Source organism: Loxodonta africana, chromosome 8 (assembly GCF_030014295.1).
Source record: "Loxodonta africana isolate mLoxAfr1 chromosome 8, mLoxAfr1.hap2, whole genome shotgun sequence".
NCBI lineage: Eukaryota > Metazoa > Chordata > Mammalia > Proboscidea > Elephantidae > Loxodonta > Loxodonta africana.
The window spans coordinates 84,431,339-84,455,014 of NC_087349.1; the positions used below are offsets into that span (position 1 = coordinate 84,431,339).

At 37.5% G+C, this 23,676-nt stretch overlaps 1 protein-coding gene across 1 annotated transcript in view; it reads left to right on the forward strand.

The window, feature by feature from the left end:
* Positions 1 to 23,162, forward strand: part of STK31 (serine/threonine kinase 31) — an 87,036-nt gene extending 63,874 nt beyond the window's left edge. Inside the window, exons 18-24 of the mRNA XM_064290410.1 lie at positions 568 to 693; positions 1,232 to 1,357; positions 1,685 to 1,771; positions 2,763 to 2,912; positions 5,456 to 5,578; positions 19,311 to 19,379; positions 22,606 to 23,162. Coding sequence (XP_064146480.1) covers positions 568 to 693; positions 1,232 to 1,357; positions 1,685 to 1,771; positions 2,763 to 2,912; positions 5,456 to 5,578; positions 19,311 to 19,379; positions 22,606 to 22,836 — 912 coding nt within the window. The 3' untranslated portion in view covers positions 22,837 to 23,162. The remainder of the gene's footprint in view (positions 1 to 567; positions 694 to 1,231; positions 1,358 to 1,684; positions 1,772 to 2,762; positions 2,913 to 5,455; positions 5,579 to 19,310; positions 19,380 to 22,605) is intronic.
* Positions 23,163 to 23,676: the final 514 nt, after the last annotated feature.

A 23,676-nucleotide genomic window follows, 5' to 3' on the forward strand; every position in this document is an offset into this window, starting at 1 on the left:
GCCATTTCCACTTTTGAGGAACCCACTTAAAGCAGTGGCAGAGGTGGTAGTAGTCATAATTTTTAAATATTTCTCATTCCTGTTCTAGAACCACCTTTTTTTGTCATCATTTTTATATTTTAGAAAACACATGAGTTTTTCAAGTAAACTTCAAGGTTTCTCAGAAGCATATCTGGTTAGTCCCAGCCATCTCCAGAATCTGTTCTAGACATGTAGCAGCAAGTAAATGTATGGTGATTACACTTTGGATGGGAGCAGTTCAAGAGCCAGGAACTGGGAAAAATACAAAACTTCAAATGTTTTTATTTTATTGGTTTCACTACTAGCGTTGATAGTGTCTAATCTGTCTAATAGTATGTAACTAACCATGGAGCCCTGGTGGTGTAGTGGTTAAGAGTTTGGCTGCTAACCAGAAGGTTGGCTCCTTGGAAACCCTATGGAGGCAGTTCTACTCTGTCCTGTAGGGTTGTGAGACACCAGTGAGTTTATTTTTTTTAACTAATTATGTTGACGATTTGAAAGTACTGGGATTGTTTGGATTCAACTGTAACAAAAACTTGCACCTAGAAATCTGGTGGTCTTCTAACCATGAGCTTGGAACGAGATCTTCTTGATGCTGAGCCCATGAAGGAACTTAGTAGCAAGCGTCCTCTGGTATGTTCTGAGGTTAATGGGCAGATGATTCTTTTAAAGGTAAGTTTAAGTTCTTCTGACTTGTGGGAGATTCAGAAGTGTAAAGGGGAGTTGTTGTGTTACTTTTTAGGAAAGTAAAAACCCACTTTTTGTTTTTTAAAAGTGTATGAGTTGACTGGCATGATGATTATGGACCCAATTTGGTTGCCAGGACTAATTTTGAGTTTTAACTTTCCTCCCTAAATAATGTATGTGTTTAATAGGATATATTTGCTTTCTTTTTTAGGGTAAACTTAGTACATTCTATCGAAGAGTTTTTTAAAGTTCTTGCTTTTCTCTTTGAAATCTCAGCTCCTTTGCCAACGCAGTGTTTATACTTCTTCATTTCTTTTCTTCACTGAACTGAGAATTAATTTGGCTTTAGTGGCAAAGCTATAGGTAGAATTGTTCATTCTTTTCTGTATTACAGTATTCAGAGCAGATAGAAATAATTACTTGTTCTATATAAAAATCATTTATTATGTTTAAGTTGGAATGATGCATAATTAGTGTGGGTTTTTAATCTTGGAGTTACCAGTGCTGTTTCTTTTGGTACAAGGGCTATTCTGTGGATATTGACACAGAAGCCAAGGTGATTCAGAGAGCAGCAGCTTATCACAGAGCTTGGAGAGAAGCTAAAGAAAAGTCTGGGTTATTACCATTGATATTCCTGTTTCTGTGTAAGGTAAAGTTCTTAAGTCAACCTCTTACAGAACACATTAAAATAAGTCTGTCATGGGGTCTTTTTCTTAGCTGAGGTGTGTCATGTGGTGTAAGCAGTTATCTGGTATCAACATTTTATTTTTTTTAACCATAAGTCTTAGGAGCAACCTGATGTTGCAGTCAGTGACATTGACAACATTAATCAATTAGCTTCAAGTTTTAGAGCAGTAACTCATTTCTTTTAACACAAAACTAAAAGTATCTTGTAGAAATCGGTGTATACTAACAATATGATGAAGAATATTTTACTTTGAGTCACATTCTATATTGATCTGTTTTTCTTTATTAGTCTGACCCTATGGCTTATCTAATGGTGCCGTACTATCCCAGGAAAAACCTGAGTGCTATTCAAGCCAGTATGCCTTTAACTTCAGAAGTAAGTGAAAAACTCTATTTCCATGGATATATTAAATGTGCAAATAACACCTAATATTTTTTGTGTGTGTGCTTTAGATGAAGGTTTACAGAGCAAATTAGTTTCTAATTTAACAATTAACATGTTTTGTGACATTGGGTACCTAATATTTATTGTGGGCATACTATATTCCGCATGATATATACTGTGCAAAATTTTTGGTTTATATTATCCTGTTTCATTGTCATATCAACCCTGTGATGTGAACTAACCCATTTTACAGATAAGAAAAATTAAGCTCAGAGGGATTAAGTGACTTGCATAGGGTCCTTCAGCCAGAGGCAGAATTAAGACTTGAACTTAGGTTTCTCTGGTTTCAAAGCCCATCTGGTTCCAAAGCCCATGCTTGTAACAATTGAGTTGTGCTGCATGTAAATTGCCTGGTATAGTACTTGGTATTATAAGTGCTTAAGTGGCTCCATTAGAGTCCCTGGGTGGTGTAAACCGTTAATGTGCTTAGCTGCTGACCCAAAGGCTGGGGGTTAGAATCCACTGAGAGGTGCCTTGGAAGAAAGGCCTGGTGATCTCCTTTCAAAAAATCAGCCATTGAAAACCCTGCAGAGGACATGACATGCATGGGGCTGCTATGAGTTGGGATTGACTCGATGGCAACTAACAACAATGACAACAAATTTAGAATTGGTAATAAAAGAGGCTCTGACTCTTACCTGGTAACACTATTTCACTTTTTTTCTTTTGCGGATACTTTACATGGTCATTATTTTCCAATTTAAGTCTTTTTAGAGACAGTAGACTAATATATGTGGTATCACTGGTTATATAATCAGGACTTCATCCAACCTTTAATTCTTCTTCTAGCTGTATTCTTATTAAAGGTTCATTGTGGAGTTCTTTTACTCACTTTTGGAACAATCTTTTAATTAGAGAGTTGGTTCAGGTATTAAAATGATTTTCTTAATTTCTGACTTCTTTTGTCTGTACGTATCTATAGGAGACTTTAAAGGTCATGAAAGGTGTTGCCCAGGGCCTGCATACATTGCACAAGGCTGACATAATTCATGGATCACTTCATCAGAACAATGTATTTGCTTTAAACCGTGAACAAGGAATTGTTGGCGACTTTGACTTCACCAAATCTGTGGTAAAATAGCACTTAGAAATAGGTTCTATTTAGTATTACTGGGCAGTAGTTCAGCACTTACACATATGACAGTCTGTCATAGGGTCTTTTTCTTAGTTGAGGTGTGTCATGTGGTATAAGCAGTTATCTGGTATCAGCACTGAATTTTTTTTAACCATAAGTCTTAGGAGCAACCTGTTGTTAAAAATCAGTGACATTGACAACATTAATTATTTTATCATCATCAAGAAATCACTAGGAAATATGCAAAGAAAACTAGGTTGCAATTTTCCAACCCTCCTCTACTGTGTGTGTTCCCTCTCACCCCAGATTAGATTTAAAAATACGTGCTTAGCTCTCTTTTGATTAATAATGGGTATTCTTAATAGCGTTACCTAGGAACCTTGGACTTGCCATTTAAGTTTGGTTCAGCCACAGTGGCTGTTAAATTGGTGCCATGTTAACTCAGAACAGGCAGTTTGTAGAGATAGCAAAGATCAGACAATTAATGAGCATGTTGTAATTTTTTTTTTCTTGGTAGAATGTATAGTCACAAAATATATGAGGGAGCAATTCCTTTTTTAAAAAGAGTGTCTTTATTGAGATAAAATTGACATACCATAAAGTTCACTTTTAAAGTTTACAATTCAGTGGTTTTTAGTATATTCACAAAGTTGTACATTGATCGCCAGTGTCTAATTACAGAATATTTTTATCACCCCCTAAACAAACAAACCCTATACCTACTAGCAATCATTCCTCGTTTTCCTTTCTCTTCATTCCCTAGACCACTAGTCTACTTTCATTCTTTATGGATTTGCTGCCTATTCTGGACATTTCCTATAAATGGAATCATACAATCTGTGGCCTTTTGTGGTAGCCTTCTTGCGCTTAGCACAATATTTTCAGTGTTCACACATGTTGTAGAATATATCAGAACTTTATTCCTTTTCTGATTAAATAATATATCTTTGTATTGTTAAACCACATTTTATCTGTTTATCAGTTTATCAGTTGGTGGACATTTTGGTGGTTTCCACTTTTTGGTTATTATGAATAATACAGCTATCAGCTTTCACGTACAAGTTTTTGTGTGGGCATGTATTTTCGTTTCTGTACCATTTTTACATTCCCACCAGCCATGTTTGAGAGTTCCAGTTTTTCCACATCCTTGTCGACCCTTGTTATTGTCCAAGGAATTCCTTTTTGACATGCTTTATATTTCGGTCATCTACAAGTCATAGGGTAATACCACCTGTGTACATGTAATCTCAGTAGTTTTCATATTGTACTTCAAAAGATGAGAAAGTGAAAATATAAAACTAATCAAATACTGGATCATGCAGGATTTATACAAAATAAATTTGCTGTAATATTTTATCACGTGAATTTCTTTGAAAATTAAGAAAACATCCCAAGAAAAGTAACTAAATTACGAATTTCAAAAGATCCTCAGCTTTTAGGGAGGGCCTGGTTAATTTACATTTTGAGTATATCATTTACATGACTATAGACGCATTACTCCAAGAATTACTCTTCCTCTTTTACACTAATTTGTTAGCTGTTATTATCCCCAGAACATTAAAATTATCTATTTTGAAATATTTACCTTTTGTTCCATTTTTCACTCCACTTTCAGATCGAAGTATTGTTAATAAGAGAAATTTGAAAAGTAGTTTGTGATCAGAGCATCACTGCTTTGCTTTTTAAACTTTAAAGGGCATATGAATCACCTGGGGATCTGGTTAAAATACAGATTTTTGTTCAGTATTTCGGGGATGGAGATTCTGCCTTTCCAACAAGCTCCAAGGTGATACCAATGCTGCTGATCTTTAGACCACATTGTGAAGCAAGAGTCAATATCGTAGGTAGAATAAAGATAATTAACAGTTATCTGCCATGTGCTAGGCATTGTGCTAATTACCTTTATATTTCAATAACTCTTTATAAGGTAGATACTGTTTTCATTTAAAGAATTAATTTGGGTTCAAAGAAGTTTAAAACCCAAGGTCACACAACAAGTAAATGGGAGAGTGGGGGTTGCAGCCAATGTCCGTCTGAATCCAGGGTTCACTGATCATCCTGTGACATATCTGAAATGGTGTATTTAGGAAAGGGTCAGTTAAGGAAGAGGAAAATATTTTGTGTAATTTCAGTTTTATTTTTTAATTCAGAGTTCTGAAATTTTATTATTCAGAATTAGAGAATAGCATTGCCACTTGCCCTTTAGAGTCCAAATATTTAATCAAATAGTGGTTGTTTTGATTCTCCCTGAGTCTACACTGTAAATGTAACAAACTTCAGTATTAATTTTATGGGACTGATATTTAAGAGTAACTTACAATAGCAGAAATCTAGCTAAAAATATTTAAAGCAAGAGAGAATGAAATATTTTTCATTAAATATATTCATGTAAAATATATATGTAAAATAAAATTAATTTTATTCATACAAGATTATTTCAAAGAAATTGGTCTTTCTTGTGTGTGAATTGAATGCAGAGTACATGACAAAAAGCCAGCTCAACTGTGTTGTCTCTGAAATATTTAACATTGTTTTTGTAGAGTCAGCGTGTCTCAGTGAACATGATGGTTGGTGATTTGAGTTTGGTATCACCTGAGCTAAAAATGGGAAAACCTGCTTCTCCAAGTTCAGACCTGTATGCTTATGGCTGCCTTCTATTGTGGGTATGTTACTTTTTTATTTAAGTAGATCAATCATTTATACACATATTTCCATTTGTAAGGTGATGCTTTTATAGTGGTTCTCCCCAACATATTAAAAAATAACTAATTTCCAACATATTACTCTGGATAAAAAGCAGTGGTATGTATCTAGTAGAAAATTGGGGTTTCTGTTACATTTTATCATAAGCCATTGATTTACTTCTATCTCTTTTAATTATTGGTGTGTTGTGTACTTTCTACCAACTGGTTTCATAAATATTCTCGGTATCATGGTGTTGGCTTCGTTTTATTAAAGAAAAGGCTGATACTGAAGATGATTTTGTCCTACATTTATTGGGGAGCAATTCATGCATATGTGGAAGATGTTCAGTGAGCCTTAGGTAAATGTTTCTGCTTTCAGGGTAAACCAAATAGCTCTTTCTTATCTGTGAATCAAGAGGGATCAAGAATTAACAAGGCAAGGATGTCTCTTCTCGCTTCTTCTATTCAACATTGCACTGGAGGTTCTAGTCCAGGAGTGATAACACCATGCATGTAGACTCAATGTGGTATGGAGGCCAGTTTTTCTCAAGTTGGTGTATGGGTTCAGTGCAATTCCAATAAAAATGGGAGTAGACTTTTTTAAAAAGAAATTGACAATCGGATTCTATAATTTACATGAAAACGCAGAGGACCTAGAAGAGCCAAAATAATCTTAAAAAAGAACAAAATCAGAGAACTCAGACTACCTGATTTCAAAACTTAATAAAATTACAGTAAACCAAGATACTGTGATGTTGGTGTAAAGTTAGACATATAGAGCAATGGAAAAAATAGACACACTAGAAATAGACCCACAAATATGCAGTTAATTAATTTGTGAAAAAGGTGCCAAGGCAGTTCTATGAGAGAAAGAATAGTCTTTTCAGCAAATGGTACTGGAACAATTGGGTATGTATATGTACAAATAAACTTTGATTCATTCCTTGTAGCATGTATAAAAATTAAAATGTATCACAGACCTAAATATAAAACCTGAGCCTCTGAAACTTCTAGAAGAAAGCATAGGAGAAAATCTTAACTGACTTTGAGTTTGGCAAAGAGTTTTTAAATAGGACACAAGAAGTATCAACTTTATATAAAAGAAAACAAAGCCATAATTTGGACTTCATCAAAATTCAAAACTTTCGTTTTTCAGAAGTCTCTTAGAAAAATTAAAGGCAAGCCACTGCGCAGAAGAAAGTATTTGGAAAATATATACATGATGAAAGACTTACATCCAGATTATAAAGAACTCTTATAACTCAGTAATAAGAAGATGATCCAGTTAAAGTATGGGCAAAATATTGAAACAGATACTTCACCAAAGAAGATATCCAGATGGCAAATAAGCACATGAAAAGATGTTCGGTATCATTAATTATTAGGGAAATGCAAATTAAAGCCAAAATGAGATATCACTCCATACCCATTATATATTGTTCTCTCTTTGTCTCTCACTGTATACACACACACACACACACACATTAAATTTGTGTATCTGTTTCTTTGCCACACTGCCATTACCACACTGTATTGATTACTGTATCTTTTATACAGTAAAACTTTCAAATGCCAGAACCTGTGTAAGGTATAAACCTGTCAGAAAATGAAAACTAAAATATTTTCCACTAACAGAGAGCAGTAGAAAAGTGGTAAGACTGCACCCTGTCAAAGGTGGAAAAGTTGAGAGATCTGGAAAACAAGGCAGTCCTATTGAGTTCTGGCTCTCACAGGTTTTACTGTAGTAAGTCTTAAAATTGGGTAGTGTGATTCTTATTTTTCAAATTATTATAGCTATTCCCGTACTGTCTTAGTTATCTAGTGCTGCTATAACAAATACCACAAGTGGATGGCTTTAACAAAGAGAAATTTATTTCTTCACAGTAAAATAGACTAAAAGTCCAAATTCAGGGTTTCAGCTCCAGGGGAAGGCTTTCTCTCTCTCTGTCGGCCTTTTCAATCTTCCCCCAGACTAGGAGCTTTTCTGCATAGGAACCCCAGGTCCGAAGGATGTGCTCTGCTTTCTTGGTGGTATGAGGTCCCCAACTCTCTGCTTGCTTCTCCTTCCTTTTATCTCTAAAGAGATAAAAGGTGGTGCAGGCAACACGCCAGGGAAACTCCCTTTACATTGCATCAGGGAGGTAACCTGAGTGAGGGTGGTGGTAACAATCCCACCCTAATCCTTTTAACATAAAATTACAACCACAAAATGGAGGACAGCCACACAATACTGGGAATCATGTCCTAACCAAATTGATACACGTATATTTGGGGGGACATAATTCAATCCATGACAGTACCTTTGCTGTTCTGTATACATTTTAGAAACAGCTTGTCTTTGTATACAAAAATCCTGCTGTGATTTTGATTGTTATTGCATTAAATCTGTAGACCAGTTTGACCATTGACATCTTGGATGATTTGCATCTTTACTCTGTTGAGTCTTTTAATCCATGGACTACATTTATTTAAGTCTTCTTTGTTTTTTTTTCATTAGTATTTCATTGTTTTGAACATTCAGATGCTACACGTTTTGTTAGATTTATACATACTGTGTTTTTTTTTTGAGCTATTGTAAATGGTATTGTTTTTCTCTTTTAATTTGTTTTCCAAATGTCGATGGCCTTTTTTAAAAAAAATTATCGATAACAAACCTAGTTTAGTATCAGACTTCACTTAGACTTTGACCTCCCTTCTCAAAGCATTAGGCAGCTTCAGCTTATAACAAGAAGCAGACCCGTTGCTGTTGAGTCAGTTCCTATAGGGCAGAGCAGAATTGTCCCATAGGGTTTACAAGAAGTGGCTGGTGGATTTGAACAGCTGACCCTTTGCTTAGCAACTGGAACTCTTAACCACTGTGCCACCAGGGTTCCATAACAAGAACCGGAAAACCAAATCAGTTGCTGTAGAGTCGATTCCAACTCATAGTGACCCTGTAGACTCATAGCGACCCTATAGGACAGAGTAAAACTGCCCCATAGGTTTCCAAGGAGTGGCTGGTGGATTCACATTGCTGACCTCTTGGTTAGCATGAGCTCTTAACCACTGTACCAGCAGGGCTTCATAAGAAGGACACATAGTGTCAAATATACAAAAGGGCAAAAAGTCAGGACTCAAGGACTGTGTTTAAAAAGGTAATATTCAGAATTAATCTGGAACCATTATCAAAGGACCATGAATATTACTTTATGGTTTTTAAAAGTTTTAGAAATAGCAAAAATAAAGGTAACAGTTTTTTTTTTTTTTTAATTAAACTTTAGAACACTGGATATTTGGTTTTGGATGATTTTTGTTATGAGACCAGATTAAATGGTGGGAATATTCTGAAGACTGCCTTCAACCACATATAATTAAAGTGCTTGAGTGTTGGCAACTCTTAGCTTCCTGTAATAGACCATGTTTTTTAACTGGTACATTTAAAAGGTTGTTTTATTATGAAGTCCTTTGTACTAATGTTCTTCAATATTTCTTGAGATTATGATGAGATTCTTAAATGAAATATTTTCCTAGAAGGCAGTTTTTAAAAAATAGAGCAGTTCTGATGTTGTTATATTGAAAAAATATTTGTGTTTTTATGGGAGAGGGCAAGGGTTACTGCTAGTGAGGAAGCTGAATACATTTAAAGAGAAATGAATGGTTGCAGTTATTCAGATGATACTTTTTCAGTGTGGCCTTCCCTAAAAGGCAACCATCTTTCCTGTTTAACTTTTCTCCTATATATTTCTTTTATTTATTTTTATAATTGCCTGTTCTCCATTAGAACATATGCTCCTTGGGGGCAGGAGTTTGTCTGTCTTGTTTGCTGCTGTATACTTAATGCCTAGAACTAGTGCATAGTGTTGTTGTTAGGTGCCATTGAGTTGGTTCAGACTCATAGCAGCCCTGTGTGCAATAGAACGAAACACTGCCTAGTCCTTTGCTACCCTCATAATCATTGTAATGCTTGAGCCCATTGTTGCAGTCACTGTGTCAGTCTGTCTTGTTGAGGATCTTCCTCTTTTTTGCTGACCCTTTTCTTTACCAAGCATGATGTCCTCATCTAGGGGCTGGTCCCTCCTAATAACATGTCCAAAACATGTGAGACAAAGTCTCGCCATTCTTGCTTCTAAGGAGCATCTTGGTTTACTTCTTCCAAGACAGATTTGTTTGTTCTTCTGGCATCCATGGTATATTCAATGTTCTTTGCCAAAACCGTATTTCAAAGGCATCAATTCTTCTTTGGTCTTCCTTATTCATCATCTAGCTTGGTGCATACTAGGTCCTCAGATATTAGTTGAATGAATGCATACCTTTATGTTATGAGAATGAGCATTTAAATTTTAGCCTCAATTATGTGCTCAAGTATTAGGCTTTTTTTTTTTTTTTCTAGTTTGTAAAGGATGCCATGTTTCTTTTGTGAGTTCAGAGTTTATCTGTTGAACTCTCATTTATGGCCCCTTGTACCTTTTATTCTTCAGAGCCTTCCCTGAAGATTTGATTTCTCCTCCCCCCCACCCCAACTCTTAATGCATTTCTAGAAGATGTTAGTGGTCATATTGGTCACCCATTGAACAACCTAATCTTGCATTTTTTGCACTTCCTTAACAATTTGAGACTTAAGCCTTCATGCAGTTTCAGTCAGCTGCCAAAACTAGGATTTTGTGATTAACTATAGTTTTTCTTTCTCAAAAATAATAGAATCCAATATATTTTTCTTTGGATAGGAAGGCCTTCCTTATTCTCTCATCTTACTATATCTGCTTTTAAATCGCTAAAATGTTTTTTTCACTGTCTACATCTTCTTCCAGTCCATTAGCAACCTCCTTGCTTCTCTTCCTTTCTTATTCAGCCTTAGCCCTATCCTAAAACATCTAAACTATGCCCTATATTCCCTTTTACTCCTATTCTTCTATTTAATCTCTAGAAAAACCCCAATTCTAGATGTGTGCAATGGTCTGAAATGTATGTGTATGCTTTTAAAAAAAAATTCTTCCTCATTTTCTTCATTCCAAAAATCTTACTTCTGTGTCTGAGTAACTTTTTAAAAGACTTCTTGTTGTTAGGTGCTGTTGAGTTGGTTCTGACTCAAAGCGACCCTGTGTACCACAGAACGAAACACTGCCTGGTCCTGTGCCATCCTTAGAGTCATTGTTATGCTTGAGCCCATTGTTGTAGCCACTGTGTCAGTCCTTTTCGTTGAGGGTCTTCCTCTTTTCTGCTGACCCTGTACTTTACCAAGCATGCTGTCCTTCTCCAGGGGCTGATCCTTCCTGGCAACATGTTCAAAGTATGTCATATGCAGTCTCGCCATCCTTGCTTCCGAGGAGCATTCTGGTTGTACTTTTTCCAAGACAGATTTGTTCGTTCTTTTGGTATACTGAATATTCTTCTCCAGCACCACAATTCAAAGGTGTCAGTTCTTCCATCTTAATTATTCATTGTCCAGCTTTCACATGCATATGATGAGATTGAAAATACCATGGCTTGGGTCAGGTGCACCTCAGTCTTTAAGGTGGCATCTTTGCTTTTCAACACTTTAAAGAGGTCCTTTGCAGCAGATTTGCCCAGTGCAATGCATCTTTTGATTTCTTGACTGCTGCTTCCATGAGTATTGATTATGGATCCAAGTAAAATGAAATCCTTGACAACTTCAGTATTTTCTTTGTTTATCATGATGTTGGTTATTGTTCCAGTTGTGGGGATTTTTGTTTTATGTTATGTAATCCATACTGAAGGCTGTGATCTTTATCTTCATCAGTAAGTGCTTCAAGTCCTCTTTACTTTCAGCAAGCAAGGTTGTGTCATTGGCATGACACAGGTTGTTAATGAGTCTTCCTCCAATCTTGATGTCCCATTCTTCTTCATATAGTCCAGCTTCTCGGATTATTTGCTCAGCATACAGATTGATAGGTATGGTGAAAGAATACAGCCCTGACGCACACCTTTCCTGACTTTAAACCCCTCAGTATCCCCTTGTTCTGTCCGAACAACCGCCTATGTACAGGTTCTTCATGAGCACAATTAAGTGTTCTGGAATTCCCATTTTTTGCAGTGTTATCCATAAAAACAAAACACGACAAACAATCCACAGTAGTTCTTTATGCATTGTTTTCTGTGACACAGCAGCATCCTAGTTCTTCTTTTACTCTGTGACTGGACATTTCTTTTAATCCTCTTTGGTGTCAGTTAAATGTTGGTGTCCTAAGGATTTTGCCTGTGGCTTACTAAATTTTTCACTGAACAGCCTTTCCTTGGGTGTTCTCATTTACTGTCATAGTTTTTAGTACCATTTATTTGTTAGTGGTTGCCAGATCTAACATCCTCTCACTAGAGTTTCAGACATTTATATATGCCTTCCTGCTGGTCAGCTTTACCTTAATTAATCTGATACCTTACCTTGTTCCAGAAAGAATGTAAGGCAGTTCACAGAGGGACATTAAAACAGAGCAAAATATCATAAATTAAAAGTAGACAAGAAGAAATAAAACCAAGGATAGGCACATAAAGTAGAATCACAAATGAGAATACCATAAAATGCATACCACAGAAATCTATTTAGAGATGTTACTACATAATGCATATGCAGCTGTTCCTCCCTTCTTAACCTCATAACAGACACTGAAAAATAATTATGGTCATGTTCGGTGGGCTGAGATACGGCCTCCAAACAGTACCCATAAAAAATAGTACTGATTGATCAGGGCTGGTATGTAAAAACAAGCCTATTTGCCATCCTTGATAAACATATTTTCTGTGAATGGGCCACTAGGCTAGCTCCAATCTTACTACCAGGAATTATAAAAAAGGAAATCTAGTATGTTGTACTAACCATTATCTGTAAGATAAGACCAATTAGTTAGGACAAGTGTAGCTATTTTCCTTTAAAAACTTTTTTTTTTTTAATTGTGGAAAGTTCTACACAAAACTGAAAAAAACAACTTAAACACTTCAACCACTTTCAAATGTCAACATTTAATTTTTTTTTTTATTCTTCATAATTTACTTGGATCCACAATCAATGCCCATGGAAGCAGCAACCAAGAAATCAAATGACATACCCCACTGGGGAAATCTGCTGCAAAAGACCTCTTTCAAGTATTGAAAAGCAAAGATGTCACTTTGAGGACTAAGGTGTGCCTGACCGAAGCCATGATATTTTCAGTTGCCTTGTATGCATGTGAAGGCTGGGCAGTGAATAAGGAGGACTGAAGAAGAACTGGCACATTTGAATTATGGTGTTGAATATACTATGGATTGCCAGAAGAACGAACAAATCTGTTTTAGAAGAAGTACAGCCAGAGTGCTCCTCAGAAGCAAGTGTTAAGACTCTGTCTCATGTACTTTGGACATGGTATCAGGAGAGACCAGTCCCTGGAGAAGAACATCATGCTTGGTAAGGTAGAGGGTCAGTGAAAAAGAGGAAGATTCTTGTCATGGATTGAATTATGTTCCCCAACAGAGAGAGAAAGTCTATCCCTGGAACTAGCACTTTGAATTTGGAATTCTAGCCTCCTAGACTGTGAGAGAATAAACTTCTGTTTGATAAAGGCATCCACTTGTGGTATTTCTGTTACAGCAGCACTAGATAACTAAGGCAAAATTTGGTACCAAGAGAATGGGATGCTGCTCTGGCAGATACCTAAAGTGTGAAAGCTGTTTTGAAAAGGAATGGATGGAAGCTGGAAGAGTTTTAAAAGTGTCTAATAGTAAAAGCCTAGATTGCCTTGAAGAGACTATTGGTGGAATAATGGACATCTAAGGCAATTCTGATGTGGACTCGGAAGTGAGGAGAGCTGTTACACTGGAGACGGTGCAGATGACAAAAAGAAGCAGCAGCAGAGAAACGGCAGCAGCAGAACTAGGAGACTGGCATGAAACAGTGCTAGAGCCAACCCATGGAGCGAGAGAGCCGAGTACCTTTGAACAGGAAGCTTCCTGGCAGAGTGGGGTGCCTTCGGGCACTGATCAGTGGAGCTAGGATTGCCGACCCAGGGAGCAAGAGAGCTTGAGTGCCTTCTGGCAAAAGTTTACTGGCGGAGGGGGGTGCCTCTAGGCACTTAGCAGTGCAGCTCAAGAGCTTTGGAACATTTGCCCAAGCTGCACACGGGTGGTGAGGCCTGAAGGGCTGTGAGGCCAAGGAACCAGGAAGTAGAAGCTGCAGAGACGAGAAACACAGGAAACAGAGCTGCCTCAGTCTCAAAGGGTAGGGCCATGGCCTCTGGGGCCTCAAAGGGTGGAGTTGCCACTCAGATGGACTAGGAGAATGGGGCCATCCAAAGCTGAGGGAGCAGAGTTACCTCGAAGATGGAACTGAAGCCTAGGACCAAGAGACCTCTACTCAGAATCCAGAGTGCGGCCAATACCTAAAGGCTGGAGGGCAAGGCATTGCCTAAATGGTCTTAGAGAACAGGATTATTTTCAAACCTTGAGAGCTAATGAAACGTGTTCTGCTGACTTGCTTAGTGCCTGTTATCCCTTCTTTCTCTCCAGTTTCTCCTATTTGTAATGGAAATGTCTAGCTTGTGGCTGTTCCATCATTGTACTTCGGAAGCACATAACTTGTGTTCTAGATTTTACAAATGAAGAGGAATTTTTGGATTTTGGGCTTGAATTAAGACTTCTGCTGTGATATGATGGGGTGGATGTGCTTTACATGTGGCAAGGACATGGCTTTTGGGGGAGCAAAGGGTTGAATGTCATGGATTGAATTGTGTCTCCAAAAAATATATGTCAATTGAGTTAGGCCATAATTCCCAGTATCGTGTGATTGTCCACCATTTTCTCATCTGATATGATTTGCTTATGTGTTGTAAATTCTACCTCTGTGATGTTAATGAGGTAGGATTAGAGGTAGTTACATTAATGAGGCAAGACTGTCTACAAGATTAGGTTGTGTCTTAAGTCAGTTTCTTTTGAGATATGAAAGAGAAGTGAGCAGAGAGATGGGGACCTTGTACCGCCAAGAAACAAGAGCCAGGAGAATAGCGTGTCCTTTGGACCCTCGGTCCATGTACTGAGAAGCTCTTCAACCGTGGAAGATTGATGACAAGGACCGTCCCCCAGAGTCAACAGAGAGAGAAAGCCTTCCCCTGGAGCTAGCACCCTGAATTCAGTCTCTAAAGTCTCCTAGACTGTGAGAGAATAAAGTTTTGTTTGATAAAACCATCCACTTGTGTTTCTGTTATAGCAGTACTGGATAACTAAGACAGTCCTCAACAAGATGGATTGACACAGTGGCTGCAACAATGGGCTCAAACATAGCAGTGATTGTGGGGATGGTGCAGGACCAGGCAGTGTTTTGTTTTGTTGTACACAGGATCATTGTGAGTTGGAACCACCTTGATGGCACCTAACAACTATTCTTCATAGTGAGACTAAGGACCTTCATAAAGATAGCATTCATATTCCTATAGCCCAAGTCACCTCAAATTTAAAAAATGAAAATAGGAAAAACGTATTGAGTGTTTACTGTGTGCCAGTCACTTTGCAAGTATTTAAGCAATTTAATCCTTATAGTAGTAGCCTTAGAGATGAGGAACCTGAAGCATAGAGAAATCAGATGATTGTTCCAGAACTCCATGAGTAGTAAGAGGTAAAACCAGGATTCAAACCCAGATACTGTGCCTCCAGAATCTTTACTCTACCACTATACTATTTCTCCCCACCATCTCACAGACAGGCTCTTCTAGTCATCTGACCCAGCAACCTTGTAGTCTTCTTTGATTCTTCCAACTTCTTTGTAGTGAATTGAATTATGTCCCCTCAAAAATGTGTGTATCAACTTGGTTAGGCCATGTGTGGTTGTCCTCCATTTTGTGATTGTAATTTTATGTTGAGAAGATTAGGGTGGGATTGTAACACCACCCTTACTCAGGTCTCCTCCCTGATCCAAGGTAAAGGGAGTTTCCCTGGGGTGTGGCCTGCACCACCTTTTATCCCTCAAGAGCTACAAGGAAAGGGAAGCAAGCAGAGAGTGGGGACTTCATACCACCAAGAAAGCAGCACCAGGAGCAGAGCATGTCCTTTGGACATGGGATCCCTGCGTCTGAGAAGCTCCTCGACCAGGGGAAGATTGAGGACAAGGACCTTCTTCCAGAGCCAACAGAGAGAGAAAGCCTTCCCCTGGAGCCGACTCCCTGAATTTGGACTTGTAACCTACTAAACTGTGAGAAAATAAATTTCTTTTTTTAAAGCCATCCATTTTTGGTATTTCTGTTACAGCCACACTAGATGACTAAGACATTCTTCATCCCCCACATCTAGTTAATCAAGTCTTGCCATTTTTACTGTCTTACGAATTCTCAAATTTCTTCTGTCTCTCTTAAGGCACTGTTCTAGGTCAGGATCTCATCTCTTACTTGGCCTGCTTCAACAGCCTTCTAACTTATTCTATGACCTTCAATTTTATTTATCTTGATGCAGGATAGGGCATAGTTTTGAGGACTTTATTATGTCAGGGTTCAGTCGGGAAAATAGAAGCCACTATTCTATATATTCCAAGTATAAAGGGTTTTAATACAGGAATTAAAAGTTTTCACAACCATTGGAAGGGCTGGGAGACTAAGGTTAGGGAAACAGTCGTCTACTATTTCATATTTCAGCCTGCAGTACTTGAAGCAGATGGTTCTTAAGATGCTTGCATCATATTTTTTATTCATTATGCCAATCTCTGCCTTTTAATTGGAGTATTTAGACCATTTACATTTAAGATAATTACTGGTATATTAGGCTTAAATCTGCCATTTTTTTTTTTTTGGTTCATCTTGTACTCTTTTTTGCCTTCTTGTGGTTACTTGAACATTTTTTTAAGGGTACATCTTTATATACAGTGTTTTTGAGTGTATCAGTTTCTATAGTTTTCTTCATTAAATATACATACACAGTTGATCACAGACTGTTGGTTTTACTGTTCTAACTTTTTGAGTGACATGGTAGCCTTACTTCCATGTAGGTTCCATTATGCTTCTGACTATTATGTATCAGATGGTGTTACAATTTTTTTTTTTTAATGTACTTTAGGTGAAGGTTTACAGAACAAACTAGCTTCTCATTAAACAGTTAGTACACATATTGTTTTATGACATTGGTTAACAACCCCACGACATGTTAACACTTCCTCATCTCAAACTTGGGTTCCATATTACTGGCTTTCCTGTTCCTCCTGCCTTCTAGTCCTTGCCCTCGGCTGGTGTGCCCCTTTAGTCTCATTTTGTTTTATGGGCCTGTCTAATCTTTGGCTGAAGGGTGAATCTCACAAGTGAGTTCATTACTGAGCTGAAAGGGTGTCCAGAGGCCATACTCTCAGGGTTTCTCTAGTCTCTGTCAGGCCAGCAAGTCTGGTCTTTGTTTTTGAGTTAGAATTCTGTTCTAAATTTTTTTCCAGCTGTCTCTGGGATCTTTTATTCTGATCCCTGTCAGAGCATTTAGTGGTGGTAGCTGGGTATCATCTAGTTCTACTGGACTCAGTCTGGTGGAGGCCGTAGTAAATATGGTCTGTTAGTCCTTTGGACTGGTCTTTTCCTTATACCTTTTGTTTTCTTCATTATTCCTTGCTCCCAAAGGGGTGAGACCAGTGAAGTATCCTAGATGGCCCCTCACAGTCTTTTAAGACCCCAGATGGTACTCACCAAAGTGGAATGTAGAACATTTACTTTATAAACTCTATTATGCCAGTTGAGCTAGATGTTCCCTGAGACCATGGTCCCTACAGCCCTCAGCCCAGCATTTCCATCCCTAGGGAGTTTGGATGTGTCTGTGGAGCTTCTGTGACCTTGCCTTGGGGTGTTAAAATTTTTGTTTGAGTTATCATAAATGATTCAGAAAACTCATGATAAGAAGGGTAGTCTATAGTACTTACCCATATTTATCTTCTTTCCTCTGTTATTCTTCCTTCTTGAAGCTCTGAGATTTTTTTAAAAAATAGTTTTCATTTGAAGAACTTCCTTTAGTCATTTAAGTTTATGTCTTCTAGTGAAAATTTCTTTGTTGTCCTTCATCTGAGAACGTCTTGATTTTACCTGGCTTGGGTCACCTTTTTATTGGTTAGATTGTAAGACACCATGTCATTGTGTTGTCCCCTCATTCCTGGAGTCTCTAACCAGTTTGCCTTCCTCTTTTAAACTTTCAGAGTTCTCCTTTGGTTGTCTTTTGTGCTATTTCCAAGTTTTATAGTTGTACTTAGTGGAAAGGTACAAGAAGAGACTGGAATTCTTTAAGTTATAATGTTTGGACCTTATTTGGATCTGATGCCTATACACTGGGAAAAAAGTAAAATAATCTATGATATAATTGAAAATTTGAATGCTGAATATTACTAAAATTTTTTAACATGGTAATATTGTCATTTTGCCACAATAAAAGACTCTATCTTTTAAAGATACGTACTAAAATATTTACAAATGAAATAATGAGATGTATAAGATATACTTAAAAGTAATATGGGTGAGTTTATGATAGGGCAAGAGTGGTCATTGGTTGAGAGTTGTCGGGGCTGAGTGAGGGATCCATGGGATTCAGAATATGTTATCGTGTGTAAGAAATTCTCCATATTTAATAATTTGAAATTTTTTAGCTTGCGTTTCTTGAACACAGGTTAGGTATCAGAGTGTACGGAAGTTTGCTTGATATATGTTTTTTGTAGCTAATTTACAAGTATTGGTGAAGCCAGCATGATAATAGGCTACTAAGTTTTAATACATTTGTTTATAAGGTGAGAAAGTATTAAAGTGCTTATACTGTGTGTATCAACTCTGATCGATATTTATGAGCCCATGGAAGCAGCAGTCAAAAAATCAAATGACATATTGCATTGGGCAGACCTGCAAAAGACTTCTTTCAAGTGTTAAAAAGCAAAGATGTCACTTGGAGAACTAAGGTGTACCTGAAACAAGCCATGGACTTTTCAGTTGCCTCATACGCATGCAAAAGTTAGACAATGAAAAAGGAAGATCGAAGAAGAATTGATCCATTTGAATTATGGTATTGGCGAAGAATATTGAGTATACCAGGGACTGTCAGGAGAATGAACAAATCTGTCTCGGAAGAAAACCAAAAAAACCAAACCCAGGGCCGTTGAGTTGATTCCGACTCATAGCGACCCTATAGGACAGAGTAGAGCTGCCCCATAGAGTTTCCAAGGAGTGCCTGGAGGATTCGAACTGCTGTCCCTTTGGTTAGCAGCCGTAGCACTTAACCACTACACCACCAGGGTTTCCAGTCTCAGAAGAAGTACAGCCAAAATGCTTCTTAGAAGCAAAGATAGTGAAACTTTGTCTGATGTACTTTGGACACGTTATCAGGAGGGACCAGTCCCTGTAAAGGAAATTGTGCTTGGTAGAGAGAAGGTCGGTGAAAAAGAGGAAGATCTTCAATGAGATGGATTGACAGCCTGGCTGCAACAGTGGGCTCAAACATAGCAACAATTGTGGGAATGGCACAGGACTGGACAGCATTTCATTCTGTTATACATAGGGTCACTATGAGCCGGCACTGACTTGAGGGTACCCAACAACAACACATCATCAACTCTGGTTGATAGTTTATGAGCCCCAGGAAATGTTTGGTTGTTTGTGAACAAATAATTGTTATGGACATGTTTTTATTCTGCTAGAGTTAATGTGTTTTCTCGAAGTGAGCTCTAACACCAGGATCTGAAGAATTTCAAATTTGACTTTTCTATAGGAACAATATTTTGATACATTGGGAATTTATCCATTCTCATTTTCTTTTATAGCTTTTGGTTCAAAATCAGGAATTTAAGACAAATGAAGATGGAATCCCAGAAGTGGATCAGTTTCACTTGGTACGTCACCTTTTTGGCATTTATTGGTTTGAAACATATAGAATAGTTGTTCAGCCCTGGTGGTGCAGTGGTTACGTGGTTGGGTGCTCACTGAAAGGTCGGAGTTCAAACATATCAGCTGCTTGGCAGGCAATCTGCTCCTGTAACGATTACAGCCTAGGAAACCCTATAGCACAGTTCTACTCTGTCACATAGGGTGACTTTGAGTCGGAATTCACTCGGTGGCACACAACAACAACACTTACTAATATTCTATGAGGAGTCCCTGGGTTTTACAAGCAGTTAATATGCTTGGCTGCTAATTGAAAGTATTGGAGGTTTGAGTCTACCCAGACTTTCAGAAGAAAGGCCTGGCAATATATTTTTGAAAAACCATGTGGAGCATATGTCTGCTCTGGCACACATGGGGTTAACATGAGTTGGAGTTGACTCCACAGCAACTGGTCTGGTTTAGTTTTTTAGTAGCCTATGAAATTAGATTTTTAAAAACACACATTAGATACAGTGCTTAGGAGCCTTGCCTGCATTTCTTGTGTTGTAGCAAAAAGCATTTGAGATAACTTTTGGGAGATTAATGAAGCTATACATTATATTATATTACATACATTACAAATATTTCCTGGCTATCTCTGTAGAATGGAATAACAGAGAATTCTGATAATGGTTTACATCCTTATCATGGTGGTCCTCAACTTAATACATTTTGATGAAGCAAGCTGCCATTTTGGAGATCTGGCAAAGAATTGAGGATGATAATAATAAGAATTGTGGACAACCAGAGAATACTGGGAATCATGGCCTAGTTAAGTTGGCACACATTTTTGGAGGATACAATTCAATCTGTAACACCATCTATTTTAGTTTGTTTTTTATAAGAGATTACCTTTCCATTTGTTCCTTAATTGCATTTTAAAATTTTACAAATTTTTATAACATGTGAGAACGAAGAGCTGACCTGTTTTTTCCTAGTACTTACATGATTTTGGAAACCCTGGTGGCATAGTGGTTAAGTGCTATGGTTGGTAAACAAAGGGTCAGCAGTTTGAATCCACCATACACTCCTTGGAATCTCTAGGAGGCAGCTCTACTCTGTTCTATAGGGTTGCTATGAATTGGTGTCAACTACTGCAACGGGTTTGTTTTTGGTTTATATGGTTTTAGTTTTTACATTTAGATTTTTGATCCATTGGGACTTTTCCTGGTATTTGGTGTGAAGAATAGGTTCAGTTTTCTTTTTTTCTCCTGGGTGTCCAGTTGTTCCTCCTCTCCCCCGCCCTCCCCCATTTCAAGTGCCACCTTTCTACACACTAAATTTTCATTTGTGCAGGAGTATATTTCTGTTTTTCCTATTTTTTTTCCGTTGGTTTGTTTATTCCTACCCCAGCACCACATTCTTTTAATTTTAGAGGCTTTATAATAGCTTTTAATACTTGGCAGGGCTAGTTTCTTCCTCATTGCTGTTTTTAATCAGAGATTTTTGGCTATTCTTGTTATTTTTCTAAATGATCTTTACAGTCAACTTGTTTCAAGGGTAAAAAACTGATTGTACTAATGGACCACAACTACCACAGCCTCCACCAGACAGAGTTCAGCACATCTAGATGGTGCCCCGGCTACCACCACTGACTGCTCTGACAGTAGAGGGTTTCAGACAGAGCTGGAGAAAAATGTAGAACCAAAATTCTAACTCAAAAAAAAGATCAGACTTAACTGGCCTGACAGACTGGAAAAACCCTGAGAATATGGCCCTGCGACACCCTTTTAGCTCAGTTATGAAGTCACTCCTGAAGCTCACCCTTCAGCCAAAGAAAGATTAGACAGGCCCGTAAAACAAAATGAGACTAAAGGGGCATACCTGCCCGGGGGCAAGGACTAGAAGGCAGGAGGGGTTAAGAAAGTTGGTAATAGGGAACTCAAGGTCAAGAAGGGAGAGTGTTGACATGCCATTGGGTTGTTAACCAGTGTTATAAACAATATGTGTGCTAACTGTTTAATAAGAAGCTAGTTTGTTCTGTAAACCTTCATCTAAAGTACAATTAAAAAAAAGAAGAAACTATTTCTATTGGAATCATGTAAACTTTGTAAATTGGTGAAAGTTGACACATTTATGGTAGTCTTTTTTTGCCCCAGAACGTATGACTTCCTACTTGTTTCAAATCTACTTTTGTGCTTTTCAAGAAGATGGATTGTTTTCCTCATTGAGGTTTTATACATTTTTAGTTATGTTTGTACCTAGGAGAAGTATTATATTTAAATATATTTAAAAACATACTCTGCAGAGTGCAGTATGAGCATTGGCATACATTAATTTAGAAGATATTTATTGAATGTCTGCTAATGGTTAAGTGCTACAGCTGCTAACCAAGAGGTCGACAGTTCAAATCCGCCAGGCACTCCTTGGAAACTCTATAGGGCAGTTCTACTCTGTCCTATAGGGTCGCTATGAGTCGGAATGGACTCGATGGCTGTGGGTTTATATCCCAGACAGTGTTCTAGTTGCTGGGGATGAAGTTATAAACGAATGAAAATTCCTGACCTTAAGGATCTTAGAGTCTAGTGAGGGTCACTTGCACTGTGCAGGTGTTTTTTTCTTTAGTGTGATATGTTCTCTGGTTGGAATAATTACAAGGAGCAAATACAAGGTGCCTTGGGAGGTGGAAATAATGGAACACAGCAACATCATAGAGTTGTTTACATGTGACAATACAATGAACATGTTTTGAAATAGTGGCATATGATAAATCCTGGCTCCCATAATGATTATGATAATATTAGTGGAAGTAGAAGGTTTCTCAGAGGAGATCACTTCAAAACTGAAACCAGAAACAGTTGATTAGGTGAAGGAAGGTTACTCTTCCAGGCAGAGGAGGCTCATTGTGACATTTCCACAGTGCCAAATTCTCACTCGTGCTCTGTACAAGAAGGAAAATGGGAAGTCATGAATTGCTCTGTTGTTTTTGAGAGTATTCAGCTGTAATTCTCTATTTCCCTTTATATTTTACCCCTGTAATTCAATTTTTTTTTTTTCACTTACTGGAGGTATCCCTTTTCAGTAAAAAGTAGTTGAATTCTATAGGAGTGTTTAAATAGACAAATTTTGATTTCAGCTCCATATCACTGACCGAGAGTATTTCCGAGTTGGATTCACCTTCATTAAAGGTGTGTCCTTTTGTTTGTTGTAGTGTTCGTTTTGTTTCTAAACATGTGCTTTGTTTTTTCTTTGCAGGATGATCATGTCAAATCCCTCCTTTTTAGCTTGATTTCCTGTAGGAATTCAATGACTGCTGATCAAGTTTTGAATGCGGAATATTTCTTGCTACCAAAGGTGAAATCAGTTCCAGACCCAGAAGAAGAAGATACTGGATATACCAGATATATAGAGGAAGAAGAATTAAAGATAGAAAACTTGGATAAATATAAGGAAAAGACAAGAAATGGTGATGACAACTTTGATTGATAGATTAGTGTTATCTCTTTTGTTACAAATGTTCTGTTGAAAAAATTTTTGGCTTAGTTAAATAAACAAAAAAATCTAGACGTGTTCTGGAACCACTTGGTTGTGTCTTTGGTATTCAGGTTGTGAAAATAAAAGATGTTCGGCTGTGCAAAAAAAAGTTATGCTTTGACATTTAGTTTAACTCGGAGGTATTAAGGAAGGATTTTCTGTAGTTACTTTTGGGAACCGAGTAACTAGATTGTGACACTTGTAACATAAAACGTTATTAGATTGCTGGACAAATCCTATACAGATTTCTCAGTATGTTGTCAGCTGGTGATGAAGGGTGTGATAACTTTTGTTCAACAAACATTTGCATGATATCTTCCTTGTACCCAGCTCTGGGAATATAAATAAGACATAGGTATCACAATCATTGAACTTCTGTAAGAAATCAAGCTAAAAGGGAGGGATTTGACTTGATCATCCTGGAAAGAAAGAAAAACAGATTTTCAGAAACAAAACCAACAGTAAAACAAACAAAAGGATATACTTGTAATGAAGAGGAATCCAATTCAGTTCTTCTACCCTATCACCAGAATGCTAGATTCCAGGATAGTACAGGAGGAGACTGTTGGAAATCTATTTATAATAAAGTAGGTGAGAGGTGATGAAAACAAGATCTAGGGAAGAAGAAATAGAGCTGAAGCGTATGGGATGGATAAATGTAAGAAATAACTAGAAGGCAAAATCAGTTGGATTTGGTGATTGAAGTGTATATAGACCAAAGTAGTATGGCACAGTCTAGTTGCCTATTCAATATCCAATCTTCCTTTAGTCATTAGTAATAGATCCCCAGTT